Source organism: Macaca thibetana, chromosome 19 (genome assembly GCF_024542745.1).
Source record: "Macaca thibetana thibetana isolate TM-01 chromosome 19, ASM2454274v1, whole genome shotgun sequence".
Taxonomy (NCBI): Eukaryota; Metazoa; Chordata; class Mammalia; order Primates; family Cercopithecidae; genus Macaca; species Macaca thibetana.
In genome coordinates, this window is record NC_065596.1 from 21,884,862 (window position 1) to 21,908,785 (window position 23,924).

General features: G+C 62.4%; 3 protein-coding genes across 9 annotated transcripts in view; 1 reads left to right on the forward strand and 2 right to left on the reverse strand.

The window, feature by feature from the left end:
* GADD45B (growth arrest and DNA damage inducible beta) overlaps positions 1-15,075 on the reverse strand; it is a 129,498-nt gene extending 114,423 nt beyond the window's left edge. Inside the window, exon 1 of the mRNA XM_050770885.1 lies at positions 15,070-15,075. The gene's annotated coding sequence lies outside the window, so the exon portion shown is untranslated. The remainder of the gene's footprint in view (positions 1-15,069) is intronic.
* Positions 1-23,924, forward strand: part of LSM7 (LSM7 homolog, U6 small nuclear RNA and mRNA degradation associated) — a 401,328-nt gene that overhangs the window by 370,758 nt on the left and 6,646 nt on the right. For 4 of the 5 annotated variants that reach the window (XM_050770937.1, XM_050770938.1, XM_050770939.1 and 1 more), the window contains exon 2: positions 23,843-23,868. In XM_050770937.1, coding sequence (XP_050626894.1) covers positions 23,863-23,868 — 6 coding nt within the window. In that variant the 5' untranslated portion in view covers positions 23,843-23,862. Of the gene's footprint in view, positions 1-23,803; positions 23,869-23,924 lie in introns of those variants that run through there. The other variant, XM_050770936.1, reaches the window with a different exon arrangement.
* SPPL2B (signal peptide peptidase like 2B) lies at positions 1,651-23,859 on the reverse strand. 3 transcript variants are annotated; one of them, XR_007721582.1, is made up of 16 exons: positions 23,645-23,859; positions 17,765-17,884; positions 15,316-15,498; positions 14,085-14,174; positions 13,734-13,873; positions 12,981-13,123; positions 12,776-12,872; positions 11,962-12,078; positions 9,845-9,926; positions 9,090-9,164; positions 8,199-8,261; positions 7,970-8,069; positions 7,302-7,379; positions 4,823-4,983; positions 3,035-3,540; positions 1,651-2,886 (listed from the first exon to the last, which is right to left on the reverse strand). XR_007721582.1 is itself a non-coding variant. In XM_050770313.1 (15 exons), exons 1-15 carry the CDS (start codon positions 23,789-23,791, stop codon positions 3,277-3,279), a joined length of 1,857 nt encoding a protein of 618 aa, XP_050626270.1. In that variant the 5' UTR covers positions 23,792-23,859; the 3' UTR covers positions 1,651-3,276. The 3 variants fall into 3 exon arrangements, 2 of the variants coding, with proteins under 2 accessions (XP_050626270.1, XP_050626269.1); XM_050770313.1 differs by having other exon boundaries at positions 1,651-3,540; positions 12,981-13,120; XM_050770312.1 differs by having other exon boundaries at positions 1,651-3,540.

Consider the following 23,924-nt stretch of genomic DNA (forward strand, 5'->3'; position numbering starts at 1 on the left):
TGCTTCTAAGCGTCCAACCAGACGGCTGATTTGGTGGCATTCCGGCCGCCATGCCTTGCAGTGGGTACAAATGACTAACCCACTTTCCAGACAACAGGGAGTTAGAGGCGGAGGGACTTGCCCACAACCACAGGCGGTCACAGGTGGAGGCGGTGTCAGCCCAGGGCTCCAGGCACTGAGTCCCGACTGTAACCTTCAGCCCTGGGGCTCAAGTCCACGGGAGCTAATGACATAGCGAGTTTTTCTTTTCCTGGACAGGACGAATCACCACTAGAGGCACGCAGGGGAGGAGTGTTCAGAGCCATTGCTAGGTGGTCTCTGAGCAGTGATTTCCCCTGTGGAAAGGCCATCCGGGGTGCTCCTTCTGGAGTGCATCGATGAACTGCTCAGGTCAAAAAACCGAAACATACTTGTGACTTCAAATATTCTGGAATTCGCTTTCCGTGATTAAGCCGTCCCGTCCCCAGTGGGTTTGAATTCAGCTTTGCTGTGAGTGGTAAGGCCTGAGCCTCCATCTCCCACTGTGTCCTTACCCTGTTTCACATTAAGGCCAAGGGCGTCACACTGCCAGGCAGTCGTGGCTTGGCTCAGGGCCTGCAGGAATCCACATCTCTGATCCCTTACAGTCATGCAGCCTCAGAGGCTGGCTGGGTTTTTTTTTGTTTGTTTTTTGAGACAGGGTCTCGCTCTGTCGCCCAGGCTGGAGTGCGGTGGTGTGATCACAGCTCACTGCAGCCTTGACCTCCTGGGCTCAAGTAATTCTCCCACCCCAGCCTCCAGAACAGCTGGGACCACCGGTGTGTGCCACCATACCCAGGTAATTTTTGTAGAGACGGGGTCTTGCTACGTTGCCCAGGCTGGTCTTAAACTCCTAGGCTCAAGCAGTCCTCCAGCCTCAGCCTCCCAAAGTGCTGGGGTGACAGGTGTGAGCCACCGTGCCCAGCCTGGGACTCACTTTCTCTAATGTAGTGGAGAACTTGGTGAGACTAGAACCACACACACAGAGTCCCTGACGCCAGGCAGATGCTCAGGGCTCACTAGCTCCTCGGCCCACACACAAACCCGCATCCATCACCCACATTTCCACAGGCCCGGGGCCAGTGAGCAGCAGCTGGAAACCAAACCTTGCCCCGAAGCGGCTAAGACAGCTCTTTGCATTTTTAAAGAGAAAAAAATAATAATAAACTATTTTGAGATGTGAAAATGCTATACAATTCCAGTTACAGGGTCTGGCAACAAAACCATCTGGGGGCCGGGCGTGGTGGCTCACGCCTGTCACTGCAGCACTTTGGGAGGCCGAGGCGGGAGGTTCACCTGAGCCCAGCAGTTCGAGACCAGCCTCAGCAACGCTGCAAGACCCCATCTCTATTTTAATTTTTAAAAAGCATTTTGGCCCATTTTACACATGATCTGTGATGCTTTCCAGCAACAGTGGCAGAGCTGAGAAGCGTGACGGGGACCACACGGCCCGCAGAGCCCCACGGGAGGGACACTGGGCACCTCACAGCACTGGCCGGCCCTGCAGTGGCCATTCCCATCCGTCCTCTGCAGGACAGCCAGGCGGCCTGCCAGCTCTCAGTTCTGTTCACCGGGACCTGCACGGAGCAGATGTTCCAAGCCACGCACTGCAGAGGCAGAGGCCGGGCCACGTGTATCAAAAGCCGTGTTTAATGATCAGACTGAACGGCAGCAAGGCCACACGGACAGACGGAGTCAAGGACAGGACCGCCGCCTCTGAACCCCTCCCCAATGGTCCAACGTCCAACACCAAAAAAGAGAGGTCCCCAGCCTGTCCCCATGTACAAAATGGCTTCAGTGAAGGTGCCATTACTCCCTGGGAAGCTGGTATTCTCTGGAAGGAATCGGGGCTCACCCCTGCCACCCTCTGACGGGAACAGACCCGTGAGAGCGCAGCGCTCAGCGTCCCCGTGTGCAGCTGGGGGTGACTGACTTGACAGAAACAGATTCTGGACTCGAGTCTGGAGGCTGCGTGGACAGGGCGGGTGGCAGGCGGGAGCTGGGGCCCTGGCGCCGCAGACAGCCAGGGTGCAGGCTCTGTCGCTGTGGCCACAGGGAGCGCTGCTTCGGAAGTGACTGTGCAGCGAGGGGAGGATGCCAGGGCCTGGGGCCACACCTTGGTCAGCGAGCAGAGGATGCCAGGGCCTGGGGCCACGCCTCAGTCAGTTCCTGCATGGACGTCTCTGCCCCGGAGTCAGGAGAACCTCATCAGTGAGTAGACCACGCCAGTGGCAGATATCCTCGTGGGTTCCAGAAGCTCCTAGATGCTGGGTCCAGAGGGTTAAGAACCACGCACCAATGCCGCTGCCACAGGGAGAACCCAGGCCCAAGCCCCTCTCGGCGGAAAAGCAACACAGGGCCCACGCGGGGAGTGAGGTTGGGTGCCAGGAGCAGCCAGGACCTCCCGCAGCCCAGTCCCTCCCTCCCAGGGCCCCAGGGACCCCCGAGGGCCTGACCCAGCCTGCCTGGCGCCTACCCCTGCTTGTCAGACGGGCAGTCTGAGATGTCCACCCCACCAGGTGGCACCAGCAGGACTTCTAGAAGTTGCGACTGTTTATTAAAACGGGGAGGAGTGTGCAGGCACGGCCAGGTGCCTCCGGCTGAGGGCAGGGCGGGGCCTGAGCCAGGGGAACAGCTTGTCCACTCACTGCCAGCCTCGTTCACACCCCGAAACCCTGCCCTACAGGCCTGTCTCAGTCAGCGTCAGGGTCCAGATGCCGCCCCGGCCACCAGGCCGTGTCCTAGGCTTGGAGGTGGCTTCCAAACCTCCCAGGGGCTCCGATCTGCTCAAGAGGGAAAAGCGATGCCTTCTGGGAGACAAAGCTGCTCCTCCGCCCGAGAACAGGATGCCGTGGGGAGGAAGGTCACCTGAAGGACGAAGCGGCCGGTGAGCACCAAGTGTGTCTGCGGCCAGAGTCCACCCACGCCTGCTCACTCATGCAGACGGCGCTTGAGGGTCTGCAGAGAGGCCGGGCAGGGCCTGCGAGGACGGACTCCAGTGGGGAGGAGGACGGACCCGCAGAGGGCTTGTGGCAGCCGGGCGAGCTTGGAGCAGCAGGCGTGCAGCCGGGGCAGCTGGGCTGGGCGCGGGCACGGACCACGGGGGTCTCGGCAAGGATGAGCACCATGTTGGGGCGGGTGGGGACAGCACAGGCCTCAGTGCCAGGGACAGGCATCTGTCCGTCTGTCTCCAGCGGGCGCCAGGCAGCCCCAACATCTTGGTATGGCGGGCACGGCAGCGAGCGTCTCACCCCTCCCCTAGGCCAAGGCGCCAGGCTGGGCTACCGGGCACGGCTGGGCCTGGTCCCGGCCCTCGGGTTCAGCCGGGCTCCCAGGCTCCCGCGTGGCGGCTCCAGCCCCCGTCTCCTCGGGCACACAGGGTTCTGGGGGCTGCTCCGCAGGCTGGGGAGGCGTGGCTGGTTCTTTGCCGGGTGGCTGCGGGGACAGCGGTGTGGCCGAGTCTTTGGGAGGCTGCAGGCTGTCGGCTGGCGCTGGGGCCCATGGAGATGGAGGTAGGACTTTCTACAGGAGAAGGGAGGCAGAGGTGAGAAGACAGGGACCCAGAGGAGGGCCCTGGTAGGGGCCACGACACCCAGCACCCGCAGGCCACGGGGGCAGGGTTAAAATGCGGCGCCATCCCCAGGGGCTCTGGACCCAGGCTTGGGACAAGCAGAGGTGTCCCAAGGAGGGGGCCGGCTCCATGGCCCATGGGCACCCAGGACCCCGTCCATCCGCACAGGGGCCGCGGGAGGGGAACCCAAGGCCAGCAGAGGCTGGGAGCTGTGCAAAGCCCCTCCAAAGAGAAGCCCGGACTCTCCGTCTCTCGGCCCTGGGGCCTGGTCCTCGGCTTCTCCTGAACTTTCTGAAATACCCATCAGAATGGGGAAACCTTTGGGGTGGGGGTGCTGGCCCCAGGAGACCTCTCCCTCGGGCCTGGTCTCAGGCCATGGTCCCATCTGTGGGACCCATGAGCCCGGCTTGGCCCTGGAACCACAGCTCGACCCAATGCATCACACCAGTGCAGCAGGATGGGTGTGGTTTAACTTCCACAAAAACATGATGCAGGACCGCCACACGCGGCGGGCACCACTGAGAAGCGCGGCATCACCCGCAGAGGGAGGCCGGCTACGGGAGGAGCTGCACCGATGCCCAACAGCCTGAGGATCGCCCTGCGGCGTGGGGCTGCTCCCTGGGTGGTCATGGCCTCCGAGAGGCACTGCCCGGAGGGGTGGGGGCAGCTCTCGGGCGCAATGTGCCTGAGTCTCGGGAACCCAGGAAGTCGCCCCTCTTGGTTAAGCGCCCCACAGCCCATTGGAAGGGGGGTCCCACCCACTTCTCGTTTACAAAAATCACAAAAGCAGAACGGACGTGGCGTTAAGCCCTCCCTGCAACGTGCACGGTTAACCCTTGCCAGCCGCCCCCTGCCTCGCCGAGGGGGACAGGGGACAGGGCTTCCACAGCCAGGGCCAGCCTGCTCCCCTCGCACAGGGCTCTGTGGCCCCACTCCCAGTCGGGCGCCTCGCGCTCAGCAGGAGAGACGACGGATGCCCAATGCCCACACAAGTGGGGCGCCAGTGACCATTTTGGGGGAAGCAACTTTAGCAAGGACAGGGCACCCCCGGGTCCCACCCAGCATGTCCGTCCACCGGCGCCACACGCGCACGACACCCAAAGCAGACGCTGCCGGGACCCTGACCCCGTCGCGGCCGCGGGGCTGCTGTGGCTGGAGGCCTCACTCAACTTGAACTCTAGTTACGGCTCACTAGGCGACTGTTTCTCACAGTCAGAGCAAACTGGTATTCACCGCAAAGCCGCTGCCCGTCCAGAACACGGCCAGCTCCCGGCGCCAGAGTGCCACGGCGCAGCTTGTCACCAGCGTGCAGGGCACCAGGTAGAGGAGAGCGGGCTGGCCACGCTGCATCAGGGCCAACGCCACGAACGTCACCAGGAGGCCAACGCCATAGGCTGTGGGGACAGAGGAGGCATCACCTCAGCCAGGCAGGCTGGGGCCACCAGCCACTTCCCTGGGAGGAATGCGAGCGGGCTGGGCGCGGTGGAGGGCAGGGGTGTGCAAGGACGGGAGAGGTAGAGCGGGGGTTCAGCCAGCAGGGCCACAGGCTCCTCGAAGTACATGGATCCTTCCGGCACCTCCTGGGCCGCACTCCCACCCTGCCCCAGCGGGGCCAGTGAGAGGGGCGTCAGGGTCACCGAGGACACGGAAGGGGCAGGGCAAGGAGAGGGACAGGCAGGGGCAGGCTTTGGGCAGCTGCAGGACAGCGGGAGGCAGACGTGATAGCGGACGGGGGCTGCAAGACATGTCCAGGATGCAGTTTCTATGAACCTCTGAGAAAATCAGCCGAAGGTGAACCTGTGCCTGACCAGAAAACCCTTGGACACCAAGCTGGGGGCGCATCAAGTATGTTCTCAGGAGACACCCAGTGAAAGGTCTGGGGTCAAGGGGCACGGTGTCCCCCCACCGGCGCGGTGCCCCAGTCCCCTGAGAACACAGCCTGTGATTTACATATGTGTGTAAGTACACAAACGTGCACATGGCCACCCTTGGCACCCGCAGGGGAGGGCTGCCAGGACCCCCCTTGCTCACGTCCCTGACGTAAACGGGTGCAGTGTCTGCCTAGAACCCACACACGTCCTGCCGAACCATAAATCCCTGTAGGTTCCTACAAATACAAACACGACGTCACTGCGGGCGGTGGCTGTCCCATGGAACTGCTTAGGGAATACCGGCCCAAAAAATCCGGGTATGTTCAGTACAGATGCAATTTCTTCTCCCCAAATACTTTCAACCCACAGCTGGTGGAATCCACAGCTGCGGAACCCATGGCTAGGGAGGGCCAAGTGGAGTACATGGGAGAGCGCGTGAGTGTGTAGAGAGAGAGAGAACGGAATCAAGCGAATGTGAGGAAATGACCAGTCCCTCTGAGAACGGGGCACACAGGAGTTCTCTGTACCAACCCTGCAACTGTCATGTAAAATTTCAAAATAAAGGTCTGAGAAAATTAACTTTTTACTAGAACATTCTTAAAAAAGAGCCGCTGTGTCCAGCAAGCACACTGCTCCTGGCACTTTTTCTAATACTCATCTCTGTATTTCTGACACCATGCCACAGGGAGCGTCCCTATTGGTCCATTTTAGACCATCCACGTGTCCATCAGCCATCATCGACAGACGCAGAGACAAACGGAGAGGTCTGGCGCCTATAAAATCTCAGTGGCTTCGATCTCAGGAATTACAGGGACAACTTGACAAATTATGCTTCAGGAGAGAGAAATCTCTGCTGCTGTGTTTTTATTTTTTCTTTCATTTTATTTTTTCGAGACAGGGTCTTACTCTGTTGCCCAGGCTGGAGTGCAGTGGCCCGATCATGACTCACTGCAGCCTTGAACTCCCAGGCTCAAGTGATCCTCCCACCTCAGCCTCCCGAGTAGCTGGGGCTACAGGCACATGTCACCATGCCTGGCTAATTTTTGTATTCTTCTGCAGACACAGGGTCTTACTATGTTGCCCAGGCTGGTCTTGAACTCCTGGGCTCAAGCAATCCCCCCACCTCAGCCTCCCAGAGTGCTGGGATCACAGACATGAGCCCCTGGGCCCGGCCTCAGCCGTGATTTTAAAGGATAATCATGAAGACGGTAAAATGGGGCGAGGGGAAAGCCAGGGTCACCTGCAGCTGCAGGAAGCAGGGGTGAGAGGACCACCACCAACCAAAGGGCCCTGCAGGCCAGCCTGAGCTCTCCTGGCCCTGGGAGTGGACGTTAGGGAGCCACGTGGAGGGCTGGGTCAAGGGCATGGCTCAGCAGAGGTGGCTCACCCTCGTGCCCGTGAACCAGAAAGCACCACAGCTTCTTAGGGCCGGCTGTGGTGGGGGGACATTTCTTAAAACAATGTCGGTCAACAGAAAACGGCACTTTGTATAAACACTTTCATAACAACCGAAACAGTAGAAGACAAAGCAAAGAAGAAAAAGACAAAAAGAGGAAAACAGGAAAGAAAAGGAAAAGAACAGAACAGAACAATGGAAGCCAGGGAGAATGAGAAAGAGGGGGATGCAGGCACAGGCCCAGGCCCAGGCCCAGCCACCCGAGCCCAGCTCCCAGAGCGGCCAGGGGTTAGGGTTAGGGTGTTACGGTTTAGGATTAGGGTGTCATGGTTATGGTGTTAGAGTTGGAGTTAGGGTTGGGGTTGGGGTCAGGGTCAGGACAGAGGCTGAGTCAGGGCGGGGCTGGAGCCGGAGTGGCCAGCATGGGCTCGACCGAGGCACTTACCGATGGTGCAGGCCACGAAGTATATTCTGGAGGACTGTACCTGGATGTCGAACCTGTGGCAGTAGGCCACCAGCAGCCCTGGGGGAGGCACACAGAGGAGGCTCACCTGGGCCCACAGAGCCTCGGAGTGGGCGCTCCCTGGGAGCAGGCGGGCGCCTGAGCACTTGTGGGCACCATGGGCCTCTCGCTGCCCAGTGGCTGCTGTCATTTCACTAGACAGGCCACACGCTTGCTCAGGACAGGGCTGCCATGACTCTGTGGGTAAACTGAGATCACAGTGAGAGCAAAGCCCAGGCAGACACACCTGGCAGGACCCTGGGGACACTGAGGCTGAGAGGGTACAGTCTCTGCCTTCAGAGCAACATGAGCTCACTGGGACCCAGGCCCCAGCAAGGACCCCTGCGCAACCCTGAGCAGGATGGGGTGAGGCTGTCTGCCATCGGGAGGCCTTCCCTGCTCCCTAGGACCCAAAGCGGTCCCTACCCCACCCGGACAATGCCCTCGCTGCCCAGGCAAACAGGCCTCGACGGCCCCAACCTGCCCGACCCTGACCCTCAGGGCTTTATCTGCAGCCAACGGTGCGCAGGCCGCTCACTCCCAAGGGCAAACCTCAGTCACCCAGGGCCTTGCCCCACAGCACGAACCGTGTGCCCCACCCGCCTCAGCACCTGGCACCAAAATGTCTCCGAAACCCAGGAGGGAGAAGGGCCGGTCACACAGAGCCAGAGGCGAGGAGTTCAGCCTGGGCACCTTCAGGACCATGGGCAGCTGCGAAGACGGGAAGAGGACAACGTCCTCCAGGACCCTCGTCCGGCCGTGGGACGCCTCCAGCCCCATCCCTCTCCGCACGACCCCTTGGCCCATGGCAACGTGAGGCCCTGCGGTCAGAGGACGCACCTTCTCACGGGTAGCTGAGTCCGAGGGCCCCGTGGCCACCTCCACCATGATGCTGCTCCCACTCTGCACAGAAGGGGGTTGAGTGAGGGAGCGGGGTGATGGGATGGGGGCGGGGGAGGGGGTGATGGGATGGGGGCGGGGGAGCGGGGTGATGGGGCGGGGGGAGGGGGTGATGGGATGGGGGGGGGGGAGCGGGGGTGGTGGGATGGGGGCGGGGGAGCGGGGTGGTGATGGGATGGGGGCGGGGGAGCGGGGTGATGGGGCGGTGGAGCGGGGTGATGGGGGGGGGGGGGGGGGGAGCGGGGTGATGGGGGGGGGGGAGGGGGTGATGGGATGGGGGGGGGGGGGAGGGGTGTGATGGGATGGGGGCGGGGGAGCGGGGTGGTGGGATGGGGGCGGGGGAGCGGGGGGCGGGGGTGATGGGGATGGGGGCGGGGGAGCGGGGTGATGGGGCGGTGGAGGGGGGGGGTGATGGGATGGGGGGGGGCGGGGGAGCGGGGTGATGGGGCGGTGGAGCGGGGGTGATGGGATGGGGGGGGGCGGGGGAGCGGGGTGATGGGATGGGGGCGGGGGAGCGGGGTGATGGGATGGGGGCGGGGGAGCGGGGTGATGGGATGGGGGCGGGGGAGCGGGGTGATGGGGCGGGGGAGGGGGTGATGAGATGGGGACGGGGGAGGGGGTGATGGGATGGGGGGGCGGGGGAGCGGGGTGAAGGGATGGGGGCGGGGGAGCGGGGTGATGGGGTGGGGGCGGGGGAGCGGGGTGATGGGGCGGGGGAGCGGGGTAATGGGGCGGAGCGGGGTGATGGGATGGGGGCGGGGGAGTGGGGTGATGGGATAGGGGCGGGGGAGCGGGGTGATGGGGTGGAGCGGGGTGCAGGCGGTCGCCTACCTTGGTCAGGAAGGGCGTGATGAACACGAAGAAGATGTCGTAGAGAAACAGCACCAGCAGCAGCAGTGTGCAGGCCTGTGGAGCCCATGGCTGAGGGCGGCCCCCACCCCGGCCTGCGCCTCCCCCACACCCCCTTCCACTCCCACCTCAGGAGGCCCAGCGCCTCCTCCCGGGAGGAAGCCTTTAAAGGAACCCCGCGGAGAGCCAGTGCTGGGCCGCACCACGCAGGAGCAGCTCTGGAAGCAACATCAGGTCAGGATTTAAGGACAAAAGTTAGGCTTTCAGAGTCTCCGTGTCACAGGAAGGAGGGGCAGAGGGTGGGGGCCCATGCCACGCCGGGCCGGCTCTGGGGATACAGGGGGCCGTCCCAAGCATTCAAATGCCGCTCGCTTTGGGTCCCGTGGGGCCCTCACGGGAATGTGGCCGCCTGGGGCTTGACCACACCCCCATGCTCCCGGTACCACGGAGGCCAGTTCCTTCAGCCCTATTCCACCGCTCTCCCCACCACCTCATGCAGACATATGAGTTGCCCCTGCCGGGACCACCGCCCCACAGTCACCCACCCAGGCCGCCTCGGCAGGGGCTTTGGGACCCAATCTTCAAGCCCCACCCTTGACAACAGGCCTAGGTGCCCATAGCCAGGGCAGTGAGCAGGAGCACAGACCTGCAAGGACCACAGCCCCACATGGGCCAGGCTGGGGGGAAGGCCCCCCGCCACCCACGCTGCCCCGTAGCCGCACCCTCCCCGCGCTCACCTTGAAGGTGGGCAGACGGATGGTCTTCAGCATGTAGAGGCAGAAGGCGATGCCCAGGGCGTCCTGGAGGACCCAGGCCCACCTGCAAGACAAAGCAGCATTCCTGCTGGGGTGGAGGCCGGCTGACCACCCAAGACGCCGCCTCCCACGAGCCACACACAGGGCCTCCGCTCTCAGCCAGCAGGCGGCCCTGCTGCACTTCCACCTGCCCAGGGGACGACCCTGAGGAACCCAGACCTGTGGGAGGACCCCTGCTGTTACAACTCCAGCAGGGCGGGCGGCACAGGCCCCACCCCAGGGCCCCCCTGCAGAAGCAGGTAGAGGAGCCCACCACTCTGCAGCCAGGACGGTGGACACAGGCCTGGCCGGCTGCGTCCCCTCAGTCACTGTCCCCGGATGGTGGGTGCCAGGCTGGAGGCAGCGGCCAGGCAGAGGGTGCATGTGCAGGAGGGCTCGGGCACTGACCCCCTCCAAACTGTTTTTGTTTTTGAGATGAAGTCTCACTCGGTCGCCCAGGCTGGAGTTTGGTGGCACGATCTTGACTCACTGCAGCCTCCGCCTCCCAGGTTCAACAATTCTGCTTCAGCCTCCTGAGGAGCTGGGATCCCAGGCGCCCACCACAACGCCAGGCAGACTTTTTTTGCATTTTTGGTAGAGATGGGGTTGCATGTTGGCCAGGTTGGTCTCAAACTCAAGTGATCTGCCCGCCTTGGCCTCCCAAAGTGCTGGGATTACAGGCACGAGCCACCGCGCCCAAACTGTTTATTAAAGTAAAACTTGTGCCACACCAGGTTTCCTTGCAGAACCTCTGGGTCCACAGTGGGTGGGGCTGCCATGCAGTTGGTGCCCTGGAGCAAAGCACAGAACCGCCTCCTGAACAAGGCCACAGCCCTGCAGCCAGCCGCAACCTTGACTCTCTCCCGGCCCCATGAAGCCCCAGCATCCCGCTGGCCCCTGCCCCCACGGAGGCTCTGCCTGCCACTTGCTGGACGAGCTGCCCAGCGTTCCTCAGCGTCTCAAACATCACAGGTTCATTTGAAAATGGGATAAAAACCTCCCCCGGGCAGGGCGGCCGCTGAGAACAGAGGTCTCCATGGAGACGCTGGACAGTCAATTCCAGGCGCCACACGCCACAAGCACCCAGAGAACTGTGGCCAGTTATTTTTTCTGATTTTATGTTATTTCTTAAATAGAAAGGGGCTCTCGCTTGTTGCCCAGGCTGGTCTTGAACTCCTGGGTAAAGTGATGGTCCTGCCTTGGCCTCCCAAATGTTGGGATCCCAGCCGTGAGCCCCTGCGCCCAGCTGACTGCGGCCTGCTCTAACTTCACGTGACGGAATGAGTTTCCTGGCTTGGAAATAACTGAAAGGATTCATTTTCCCTTTGTGTACAAAGGATTCAAAATATTTTCACGTCTTCCTTCTGCCAGTTAAACGTGCTGCGGCTCCAATACACACCAAAGCCAAGCGCACTTGGCTGCCTCGGGAAAAAGCCGAGAGGAAGCGCCAGACGGTATCAGTGACGGCGGCGGGAGCCAGGCGGGGACAGGCCAGCTCCGTCCTCCCAACACGGTGCCAGGCACTCGGCCTCATCAAGGAGGCCTGGACGGCAGGAGGCAGCCACAAGTCCAGGCCTCGTGGGAGCTGAGCAAGGAGGGAGCAGTGCCTGCCCCACCTCCATCACTGCTCAGAGGCCGTGGCAGGCATGACCAAGAGGATCGGCTGCCCTGGAGCCCACACCCTGGTCCTCAGGCCTGCAGTGCGCACGTTGGTGCCAGAGACGGGGACAGCGGGGGACAGACTGGCTCTGGGCAGTGATGCCCTGCACAGGAGTCCCCTCCAGGCCTGCTGGAGGACATGGCTCCCGGCCACAGAGGCTCTGGCCTCTCCTCCCAGATTCCAGTCAGGGTTCCCATGGCACCCAGACAAACCCAGGTGAAACGACCCCACGGCCCCATCAGGGCAGCCCGGGGCCAGGGCTTTTCATAACATGGTCCTGAAGCGGCTCCAGGCTGGGGCAGCCTCCAGGAGGGCAGAGAGTCAGGGCCCCAGGAGCCCTGTGGGAGGGAGCGTCTGAGGATGCCACCGCCCGCCGGGGCCCGGGGGAGGCAGCACTTACTGGTCCTCATTGCGGAAGACACCCCACACTACGCTGACGGCCACGCAGAAGAGCGCCAGGAGCAGCATGCGGGCCTGCGGGCGCTTGTGGAAGTAGGGCAGGCTGTTGTTGGGGATCCTGGGGGGCACGGGGCAGTCAGAGCCAAGCCCACCAGCCCCCGGCCTCATCCCACTGCCCACCACCCTTGGGCCCTGCCCAGGCACCCCCTCCAGAGTGGCAGCCCCCACTCTGTCCTCATTAAACTCCACATCCCCGCACGATGACAACAGTAGGCACCCCAAGGGCACGGCAGAGCCTGGCCCAGACAGGTGCTGGGGGGCCACTGGCCGCACCCACAGAGCCCCCTCGCCTGCGCTGCACCCCTCACCCGACGCACCCAGGGACAGCAACCCACAAAGGTCTCCCCTGGGCGAGCCCCGCTTCCTAGACCCAGGTCTGATCTTGCTGGAGACGCCCCCGGAGCTCCCTTTACCCCTAAGAGCCAGGCCCAGCTCTGCACTGTGGGAAACCTTCTGGGTTCCCTGGAGAACCCTGGTGCCCTCCCATGCCCCGGCCAGCCTGCCACCTGGGGCAGGGTTCTGGGGACAAGAGCACCCCCCCCCGCCACGCCGGTGCCTGGCTGCTGGCGGGCTCCGCTGATAGCTCGCCCGGACTCCGCCCTGCTCCTGGGCCTCGGAACCACAGGCAAGCGCTGAGGAAGCGCCCACTGTAGACTCTGAGCTACACTGCACCATGGGGGGCTATGGGGCGGCAAAGGGGCCGCGGTCATCACCGCGCAGAGTCAGGCACGTCGGGGCCAGCGAGGCAGCCTCACCTGCACTTGCCGAAGGGCAGCCGCCGCACACAGGGCGCCAGGCAGCTGTACAGGCCGGTGGCGGAGGCCAGGCAGAAGATCCCGATGACCACGTACACTGCAGGGGCAAGGCCGTGAGGCCAGAGGCCAGGCCCGCACACCACCCTCCCTCCCTCAGGGCCGGCTGCATCTCCACGCCGCGGCCCACCCGCCCGGGGCCGCGCACCGAGGAGGTCATAGAAGTAGTAGAGCAGCACCAGCATGGAGCAGCACATCACCACGAACACGCAGGTCATCACTGGCGTCACGTCCACCGCCTCGTCCTCCTGCTTCTCGGGCCCGTCGTCGCGCTTGTGCTTCATGTACCTTCTTGGGAGACACCACGGGGTCACGGGGCGCTGGGGCCGGCTGGCCTACACAGGGCCCAGGAGTCCACAGCCACCCAGGGGAATGCGGCAGAAAACCCGGGAGCAGGAGGGGACCCGGGGGGGACTGAAGTGCAAGGAACTGCCCCAAACGTCCCCAGGGCAGAGGAGACCACACAGCAGAGGGTGGCCGGGCTCCCGTCCCTGGGTTGAGCTGGGGCGGCCACTAGGCCGGGCCAGAGGCTGCTGTGCGGGTTCTGCATAAAGAGCCCTGGACATGGGGCCTTCCCAGACCCGGGCGGCTGGGCAGGAGAGGGGAGCTAGCCCCAGCCACCTGCCCGCCCTGCACCTGCCACGCCCATACCTGCCATATCCACACCTGCCCAGCCCTGCACACCCACCGGGCCCCGGAGCCCACCCCAGCAGGAAAAGAGCCTGATTCTGTCCCAGGACCTCCTGAGGAAGAAAGGAAGGGCTCCACGGGGCGAGCCGTGCCTGCCCAGGCCAAAGCGCTCACTGCTGTTCCGGATGGGAAGACTGGCCGTCCCAGGCCGCGTCAGAGCCGCCCGCCCACCCGCCCGCCCATCACAGCCCACGCACGGCGCAAAACTCACTTCTTCACGTCCCGACTCCCGGCCCAGTAGCCGCCGATGGCGACAGTGCCCACGGCCATGATGAAGATGATGACCATGTTGTAGTCCAGCACTGGCTCATGAGGCGCATACAGTGCCACCCTCACCATGCGGCCGAAACGCTGCCTCAAGGAACACACCAGGGGCAGGCATCAGAGCCACCCGCCAGCCACGGGTCAGCGTGCAGCGGTGGGCTATGGGGCTGGGGCTGGAGACCCTGGCCTGCAGGGGCCACGCCTCACCCACCACCCCGGCACAAACCCCCCCGGCAGCCAGCCCGAAGCCCCCGCCCCATCTCCTCGGGAGCGCGCGTCTGAGCAGCGGCAGGCCTACCCTGAAGATGTCCAACATGTCTTTGTAGCTGAGCAGGGCCACAGGAATGCCAATCTCATCATATTGCGTCTTATTGCCCCCCGGGGGGACCTGGGGGCCCAGAGGAGGGAGCGGCAGGCATCACCCGCAGCAATGGGTGGGCCCCCAGCTCTGTGTCCATTGCCTCCTCTCCTGGGACCCTCACTCGAGGCTCAGGCCAGGCTGGGGGCGCCTGTCTGCTCCCCCTCTGCACCTGACAGCCTCCGGCCTCCCAGGAGGACCCAAGGACAGGGAGGCCCAAGGGCATCAAGACTTCTTCACCCGACAACAGGGCCCCGGGCCTAAGACAGCCAATCCCTCCCTCAGCCGTGGGACTCCCTAACCGCACACACACGTCCTGAGTGACACTTGTCACAGCCCACGCCTGCCCACTAGGCCACCTTGAGCCCCGCACCCACTGAGGGCCTCTCTCAATGACGACGGCAGCACGTGCAGACGGGGATGACACCCTCGGCTCTGCCCGGCCTGCTCTGGCCTCAGCCCTGAGACCCTGCCCCAGGCCTCCCCAGGTGGCCAGGCTCAGGCTGCAATGCTGGCGGGGGCAGCCTAGAGCCACGGGCAGGGCTGTGAGGGAATTCCTGCACTCCATTTTCTTCTTACCCCAAAACTACACTTCGGGGTGCCGTGCACCCTGCCCAGCCCAGCAGTCAGCGTGTCCCCTGCTGTGACCAGCCTTGCCAGGCCCCCAGTTCTCAACCACAGCCCGTTTCACAGCAGATGGAAAAGGGGCTGGGCTTCAGGCCACTTGGATAGGACCACACAGGTGAGCACAGCCCCACCGGCTCGAGAGCCAGGGCACCAGGGTCCCCAGAAGGGGCCAGTTCAGGGCCAGGCCATCTGCTCCACAGAAGACACCCCAATCCCATCCCTATGGAGAGTGTGGTTTCCCTCACCCCGGGGGCTGCTCTAGCACAGGCACCCAGCAAGACCACGGCCAAAGTTCCACAGCCCCGGCCAGCAGCACAGAAAGAACAGACTCATCTCTGCCCTCCCCACAGCCACACTCAGCCCGGATCCTCCCCACAGCCACACTCAGCCCGGATCCTCCCCACAGCCACACTCAGCCCGGATCCTCCCCACAGAGGGCCTGCCTTTGGTGAGAAATCAGAAGAGCAGCCTCTGCCACTGCTGCCTCCTGCACCCCCCTCCTGCCCCTGAGAGCTGGCTCGGCGGTGGGGGTGCAGGGCCGTACCAGCCTCTCCCTGCTGACGATGAGCAGCCCGCGTGCTCCGCTGCCCTGGGCCAGCCTCACTTTCTCATAGAAGGTGCAGTTCCCCCGGGCCACCAGCGGGATCTGGTTGCCAAAGCCGTGGGCAGGGAGGTCCGCTGCGGAGCAGAGCAGGGAGGCCGTCCAGTTGCGCAACTGCAGGAAAGACTGGAAAGGCCAGGGCACGGTTTCGTCTCACGTGATGTGAGTCACCAGGAGGACCCAGCTGCCCCTTCTCCCACCCGAAGCCTGCGCTGAGTTAGATCTCGGCTCTCGCCTAAAGCCCCGCATGGCCTCGGCCCCACCTAGGCAGAGCCATCCCTACGGTGGTTCCCACAGCAGGGCGCTGGGCGACGGGTTGGGGTGCCTCATCTGAGCAGGGCCGGAGTCCTCACAGACAAGGCTGTCCCCTGACACCTGAGCCACCCTGCGAGCCATCACAGCTCACTCAGCAAGACCGAGTGGGTCCCCACCACAGCCCCACCACGGCCAGGCATCTGTGAGAAACAGGAGGGGTTCCAGTGTGCGGAGAACAAGGCCCCGACTCTCAGCGACCTCACAGCCCAGGAAGGAAGCCAAGACACACGTGCGCATGCACACGTGCGCACACAGCCAGGCCGGTGCACACACACACACGCACACCCACAGCCAGGCTGGAGCACACACCCACAGCCAGGCCGGAGCACATGACACACACACGCACACATGCACACACACACGCACACAACCACTGCCAGGATGGAGCGCACACACATGCACGTGCACACATACACAGCCAGGCCGAAGCACAAGGTACACACATGCAGACGCAAGCACACACATGCGCACTCACGCTCAAGCACACACATACCTATTACACACGCGCACACACGTGCACACACACATAGCCCAGAGCACACGGCACACACGTGCACAGGCAAGCACACACCTGTGCACTCCTGCTCAGGCACACACACCTATTACACACGCATGCACACACACCACACGGATTCACACAAATGCACTCAGGCACGTGTGCATACCTACGACACATGAGCTCACACGCACACACTCATGCACACACGAACTCGAATACACAAGCACATCCACAAACCTATTATGCACACGCACACACACATACGCACACCTATTACACACGCACGCGTGCACAGACACATGCACGTATCCACAAACATACCTATTACGCGGTTGCGTGCTTACACACACCTGTACACACACACACACGCACTCACACACCCATACAGAAACCTACTACATGCACGCTCACACACGTGCACACAGACATACACACTCAGACCCATGCACATGCCCCCACACACCTATTACACACGCTCACATGCACACGTGTGCTGACACACCCACACATGCACTAAGGTACATACATGTCCATGCACATGTCTATTACACATGTGCTCACACACACACTCAGGCATATGCACACATACACTCACGCAAACTCACATAAACATGCACTCAGACACGTACGCATGTGCAGGCACGTACCAATTACACACGTGCTCACGCACACACTATGAACAAAGCAGACAGGAAGACCCTAGCACCTCTTGGCCGACAGGCCTCGAGGGATCCAGGAGGGGGCGGGACACAGTGGGAAAGGATGCGGGGCCTGAGGGAAGCAGTGGGAAAGGAGGTGGGGCCTGAGGGAGGCAGGGTCTGAGGGACACAGTGGGAAAGGAGGCGGGGCCTGAAGGACTCAGCAGGAGAGGTGGGGCCTGAGCAATGCAGTGGGAAAGGAGGTGGGGCTTGAGGGACTCAGTGGGAAAGGAGGCGGGGCCTGAGGGACTCAGTGGGAAAGGAGGTGGGGCCTGAAGGATACAGTGGGAAAGGAGGCGGGGCCTGAGGGACACAGTGGGAAAGGAGGCAGGGCCTGAGGAACATGGTGGGAAAGGAGGCGGGGCCTGAGGGATGCAGTGGAAAAGAGGGCGGGGCCTGAAGGATGCAGTGAGAAGGGGGCAGGGCCTGAGGGATGCAGTGGGAAAGGAGGTGGCGCCTCTGAGGGAGAGAGGGACCCACCCAGCAGCAGGTGTTAGTGCCCCAGTCGGGAAGATGGTGAAAGGAACAGGTCTCGTCCACGAGACCCCACTGTGCCCTCTGCTGTCACTCCTCCAAGGAGCCCTCTGTCCGGGCCCACCAGATGGGGAGCCCAGCATGGAGCAATAGAGACCCTTGTCCACCACATGGGGCTGAGCCGGTGCCTCTAGGTTTGCATCCCAAGGCCCTATGGACAGCCTGCATTGATGACCAGGGTTGGGGAGGCCCAGGGGAACTAGGGGCTACCCAAGAATCCCCCAGACCTGGCCAGGGCCTGCCTCTCGCCTCTGGATCTTTCCTGCAGCCCTGGCTGGATGAGTCTCTAGAGCCCTGGGGCCCACGCATTCCCCCCCGCGGCGGCGCCCAGGGGGCGGGTACTTACCGCCTTGCTGAGGTCATGTGGCAGATGGGCCCACTGCGGGTTGTAGAGGATGCAGTAGTCTTTGCCTCTGGGGCCCCCAGCCTCGGAGACCACGTGCACCATGCCGTACTCACAGGCCACCTGCGGGACAAGGCCGGCGATCAGAGCCACAGCACGGGAAACAGGCCCGAGGAGACGAGGATGCCTCCAGGAAGGGCGCCCGTGTTCACGAGGTCGTCTGGGACGCCTCCCCATCTCGACAGGACAGACAGGGATGTGACGGTGCATGGTTTATAGCAAAGACGCAGACCAGCTCATCTTCCTCAGGGGGCCCCAGGCTGGTGACCATGAGTGTGTCAGGTCACCTCTCTGTGGCTCCCGAGTTTCTGCACCAAAAAACAGGGATCGCATCACCTCCTGGACCTCCCAGGACCAGTGGGCACGGTGGGAGAAGGACAGCCGAAGGCAGAGCCCTCAGCAGGGAAGAAGGGCAGGGCCCGAGCGGACCTGGCCCTGGGCTTGGGCGGGAGGCCTGAACAAGCCTCCACACCCCCCAGGTCTGGGTGGCCTTTGACCCATAGCCCCATGAGCACTGCCTGTCGACTGGCACTCCAGGGGCACAAGGGGGTCCAGGCACATAATGGGTCCCAGACCAGGGGGATGGATCCCAGGTCGGCCGGCATCCCTCAGCTCCTGCTGGAAGAATAGCAGGAAGCAGCTGAGCCAAGGGGCCTACGGGCACTGGGTCCTGAGTGGGACAGGCTGAGGTTTGCCACAGGTCACGCTGCCACCAGCAGGACAGACAGCGTCGCGTTCCCCGCGAAGCCCCAAACCAGCAGAGTCCAGCACAGCAGCTCCCCCTTCCCGGGAGGGAGAAGGAACAGCCAGTCAGGACTTCAAGTTCGTGCTCTCCAGCCTGCAGCAGCAGCAGCTCAGAGAGGGCCACAGGGAGAAGGTCCGGATCCTCTGGCAGGAGCCCCTCACACGGAACGGGGACGAGTGGCCAAAGCCGGCCAAGAGGAGCAGGGGCGGTGGCCCACCGCACCGGGACAGAGCGGGCCCAGGCCCTTGCCATGCTCTCAAAATGAAGTAAGGGGCAGGACCGGGCCCTAAAGCCCTGGACACCTCCCAGGAGGGTCGCGGAGTAGACGGGCCTGGACCAGAAGGGCTGACCCCCGCCTCCTCAACCCAGTGCTTAACAGAGTAGGATGGAGCTATGAGGAAAGACGCAATTCCACATGCAGGAAGCTGGTGCTGCTCACCACACTTCCCACCGCGGGGACCAATGCAGACACTGAGGGGCTCTGGCCTAAGCAGAGCCACGGTTCTCCCAGCAGAGCCCAGTCCAGTCCAGCCGCCCACACCTACCATCCCCACCTTCCTCCTGCTCCCCTGCCCAGGGGCCCCACCCAGCAGCTGACAAGGACATCTCCATCTCATGAGGACACCAGTCACCAGAGGGTCCCACAGGGACGGGGCCCAGGTCCCAGCTGCTGCGTCACACTGCAGACCCTCAGTGTGGGCCCCCAGGGGAGCCCGGCCTGCACAGGGTGGAGGGGTCCCAGGAGAAAAGCCATGTGCCAGGGACCAAGGAGACCCACCCCCGCGCCCTAGGCCCACCTGTTCTCAGGAGTGCCCAGGGCACTCTGCACACCGCAGGCTCCTGGGCCAGGCCTTCCGGAGCTGCAGGGCTCCGGCCAGGTTGTAAACCTCCCAGACAGACATCCACACCCCCTGGTCCCCAGGGGACCTGCCATGGAAACAAACAGGCCACAGCCATTCACCTCATCAGGAACAGGATGGCAACATATCTGGAGGGGGACTGAGCCGTGCACCGAAAAGGCCAATGCCACAACGCCACAAGGGCCCACAATGCAGAAGCAGCTCTGCCAAGCTGGGGCTGGGGAAGGGGAGCTCTGGCTTGGCTAAAGGTCCCGACGGTCCCTGATGCCAGACACCAACCCCAGCACACGGGCACAGATTGGCTCTCCAACAGCCGGGCCCTCACTGAAATCACACAAGGGCTCCGGCCTGGTCTGGGAGCATCTTGATCAAGGCCCTGGTGACCTCGGGGTGGCAGCATGGTGAAAGCCCACGGAGCCCCAGTCCCCACAATCGACTGGGGATCTCATAGCACTTGGCTAATGCTGCTTCCTTCCCACACCTGCCCCAGCCCAACTCCAAGCATCTCCCGTGTGGCCTCCCCCAGAGCCGAGGCAGAGTCAGGAGCCTTTCTTTCCAGTTCTGCCCACCGGACTGCCTTCCCTGAGAGCAACCCTTAGTCTGGCCCCGGTGCAGAGCCCGGAGGGTTCCCCTTCCAACACAGCCCCGCAGTGTTCAGAACCCCTCGCACCTACTCCAGGAGGGATGTTATGGGTCACGGCAGAGGCCAAGAATCCATAGTCCGGCCCACCGTCTGTGTTTGTAAATAAAGTTTTATTGGAACACAGCCAAGCCCATTCCTAAGGAAGAGTCTCTGGCTCTGGAGGTACAACAGGAGAAACCAAGCATCCGCACCACGGGCCATGTGGGCCACAGAGCCCAGCAAAACTACTGTCTAGCCCTTCCCAGAAAACACCTGCCAAGCTCTGTTCTATGGGATCAGGGACTTTGGTGAAAAGTGTCTATTGTGTAAAATGGGAACCGATAGAACTGCTTCTCTGCTTCTCTCTAAAAGGGTCATTTAAAAGCACAAAAGCACATTCATGCATTTTCCTCTCCACAATTCGCAAAACTGGTTTTCTGTTAAAAAAAAACAAGCCTGTGCTTCTATCAAAGGCCAGAGAACGCAGTGGCGTCTCACCAGGAAGTTTCCTCATCTGCTGAGTTAAAGAAACTGGGAACTTGGCCGGGTGCAGTGGCTCAAGCCTGTAATCCCAGCACTTTGGGAGGCCGAGACGGATGGATCACGAGGTCAGGAGATCGAGACCATCCTGGCTAACACGGTGAAACCCCGTCTCTACTAAAAAATATAAAAAACTAGCCGGGCGAGGTGGCGGGCGCCTGTAGTCCCAGCTACTTGGGAGGCTGAGGCAGGAGAATGGCATAAACCCAGGAGGCGGAGCTTGCAGTGAGCTGAGATCCGGCCACTGCACTCCAGCCTGGGCGACAGAGCGAGACTCCTTCTCAAAAAAAAAAAAAAAAAAAAAAGAAACTGGGAACAATTAGTCCAATGGCCACAGCTCTGAGGGCCCTGAGTTTTAGTCAGGCCCACCGAAATTTGGAGGAGCAGAAAAAGCTCGGGCTACAAGGACAGGCTCAAAGCCCAGGCCTTGACCTCCAAATCCTTCACAAATCGCAGCACAGATGCTTCGCCACTGCACACTTGTTTAGAAACTTCTAGGCTTAGAAACCCTGCTTTGAAGTGACTGTGAAAGCATCCATGTCAAGGGCCTTTGAAACAGGCCAGTGAGTCCAAGCCGGGAGAGCCTCCCTTCTGGGAACTCAGGAGTTCCAGGAGCCAGGCCGGGTCCAGCCAGGGCCACCAGCTCCAGCTGAGATCTGCTGAGGAATGGGCTCTATGGGGTGGGGGAGGGGAGGTGTCTCACTGGGGAGGTCACTTCCTTGCTCGGGGTCACAGAATGGTAGCAAGCGAGTCGAGGACTGTCACCAAGCAGGCTTCTGCCCAGAGAGCTAGTCTCATTCTGGGCAATCGGACTCAAATTTCCACTGCCGCGAAGCACCACCCCCCAACAGGGACAGGCCTCTCAGGGTGTATTTACAACTGGGGTTCTGGGAAGGCCAGGAGCACCTGCTCTCTCACGTCCCTCTGACACGTCCTTTGACTCCCCACCTTCCAGATAAAGCTCACACTCCTCAGCCCCCCCAGGTTAAAGTCCATGCACCCCAGCACAGAGAGCCTTCCACAACCTGGTTTCCACCAGGCGGCCTGTCATCCAGCCTAAGAGGCCAAATGCTCTGCCTTCACTCTCTGCCTGGGGCCACTCACACCACTCCCCCCTCCTCTGTGCCCCTGCTCCAGCGTCCATCCACGGCCCACCCCCCAGGACCTCCTTGGTGGTGACATCTTTCAGGATGTAAATCCTCCCTTCCAGCATTGTTCCACCCTAGACTCCAGCCACAGCCCACCCCTTGCCAACCCCAAATAACCCGCTAGCTCTCACACCTCCCAGCCCCCGCTCATGCTGCTTCTGGTGCTTCCAACACCCTTCCCCTCCTGCCGACCTGGCAAACTCCTACTCATGGCTCAGAACACCTGCTTCAGGGCTGGGCATGGTGGCTCACGCCTGTCATCCCTATACTTTGGGAGGCCGAGGTAGGTGGATCACCTGAGGTCAGAAGTTTGAGACCAGCCTGACCAATGTGGTTAAACCTCATCTCTACTTAAAAAAAAAAAAAAAAAAAGCCAGGTGTGGTGGCGTGCACCTGTAATCCCAGCTATTCGAGAGACTGAGGTGGGAGAATTGCTTGAACCGGGAGGTAGAGGTTGCAGTGAGCTGAGATCATGCCACTGCACTCCAGCCTGGGAGACAGAGCAAGACTCCGTCTCAAAAAAACAAACAAACAAACAAAAAAAACACACCTGCTTCAGAAAAGCCTTCCCAGGCAAACTGAGTCCCTCCCTCCACAGCGTTCTGTGATCTTTCTATCTTTTTTCCACCTTTGGCTTTCCTCCTCCTTCCAAATGTCTGGGGTCTCTAGGTCCCTGGCCGCAGAATGGGGGGAGTCCAGGGGGCTGACAGGGCAGCTGGGGGTGGAGGTGCGGTTCGCAGAAAGCTTCTGAGGGGGCCCTCCAGCCTTGCAGAGACCACAGGCGTTTCAGGGTAAGAGAAAAGACTAGACAACGAAGCTCCTGCAATGAGCTGCAGGCTTCCCTGGCGCCAGGTCACAACTGGACGGCACGTTCATCCAGATGCGACATGGACTGACATACTTTGAAAGGGTCACTCCTGCTGTGTCGAGGATGGACTAGGGATGTGGGGGACAAAGGCAGCCACAGCAGGGGGATGGCGGTGGGGCTGGAAGAGTGGAGACTAAGAAGGAGCCCGGTGGCAGCGACGCCTTAAGAGAACTCTGAGAGAGGAGTGAAGGTTAAGGGCCGCATTTGTGAGGCTGCTCCGGGTTCCATTCCCTGAGCCACCAAACTCAGGTAAGAGGGAAGATTTGGAATTAAGAAAATAAAAGATGCAGTTACGACAGTGCCATCTCGTAGACTGTCCCCGCTAGAACCTGACGCTCTACATCAAAGGATACACAATGAATATAAGGAAGGCGTGCTGTCCCTAGGCGCTGGTCACCCTGGGTAGCATCTCCAGAATCCACACCATAGTCGACCCCCCTTCTCCAGACGAGCAACTGACGCTCAAAGCACGGAATTCCCTCGTCCAAGGTCACGGAGTAAAAGATGGAGCGGGGATACGACCCCAGTGCAGGGCTGGGCTCTTGGCCGCTCCAGGATGCTGGCCAGTCACTGGGGGACACGCGGGACGCCTCTGGGTTCCCCCACCGCACCCCCTAGGGTGAGGTTAGCTTAGCACCGGGCCATTCCGCCTAAAGGGAAACTGAGGCTCGGAGCGGGGTGGGCGGCCGCCTGCCCAAGGCCACAGAGCGGGAGAGAGGCGTCCCCCGCGGCGGCTGGAGACCCCGAAACGGACAAGCAGAACCGGGAGATGGAGGGGGCACAAACTTCAGGCCCGGTGGGAAGTGAGGGGCGCTGCAGCGGCGGAGGGCCTCCGAGGCGGGGAAGGGAGAGAAGCCGGGGACAGCCCCGCAAGGTCACGGCCGGGCCCCGGCACCGCCGGCCGACAACGAGGGGACCGCGGATCCCCGAGGCTGGACCCCCAAGACGGGCCAAGAGGGGTCGTTCCTGCGCGTAGCCTCGGGGCCGAGAGGCCGAAGGGCCGCAGCCTGCGGTGCCGTCGGGACCGGTGCCGCGCTCACCTGGGCCGCGAGGAGCAGAAAGGCCGCCACAAGCCGCGCCAGCGCAGCCGCCGCCACCGCCGCCATCTCGGCCGGTGCCCGCCGCAACCGTCGGCAGATGTTTCCCAGCAACGCCCCGAGACCCCGGGCCACGCATGCGCCGCGCATGCGCGTGGGGGGGAGGGGAGAGGTCACAGGGCACGGGGCGGTGTCTGCGAAGAGCCGCACGGCGCGACAAGATGGCGGTGAGCGCGCGGCGGAATCCCGAGCCGGGGGGCGTGGGGCTCGGGCCGCGCTCCAG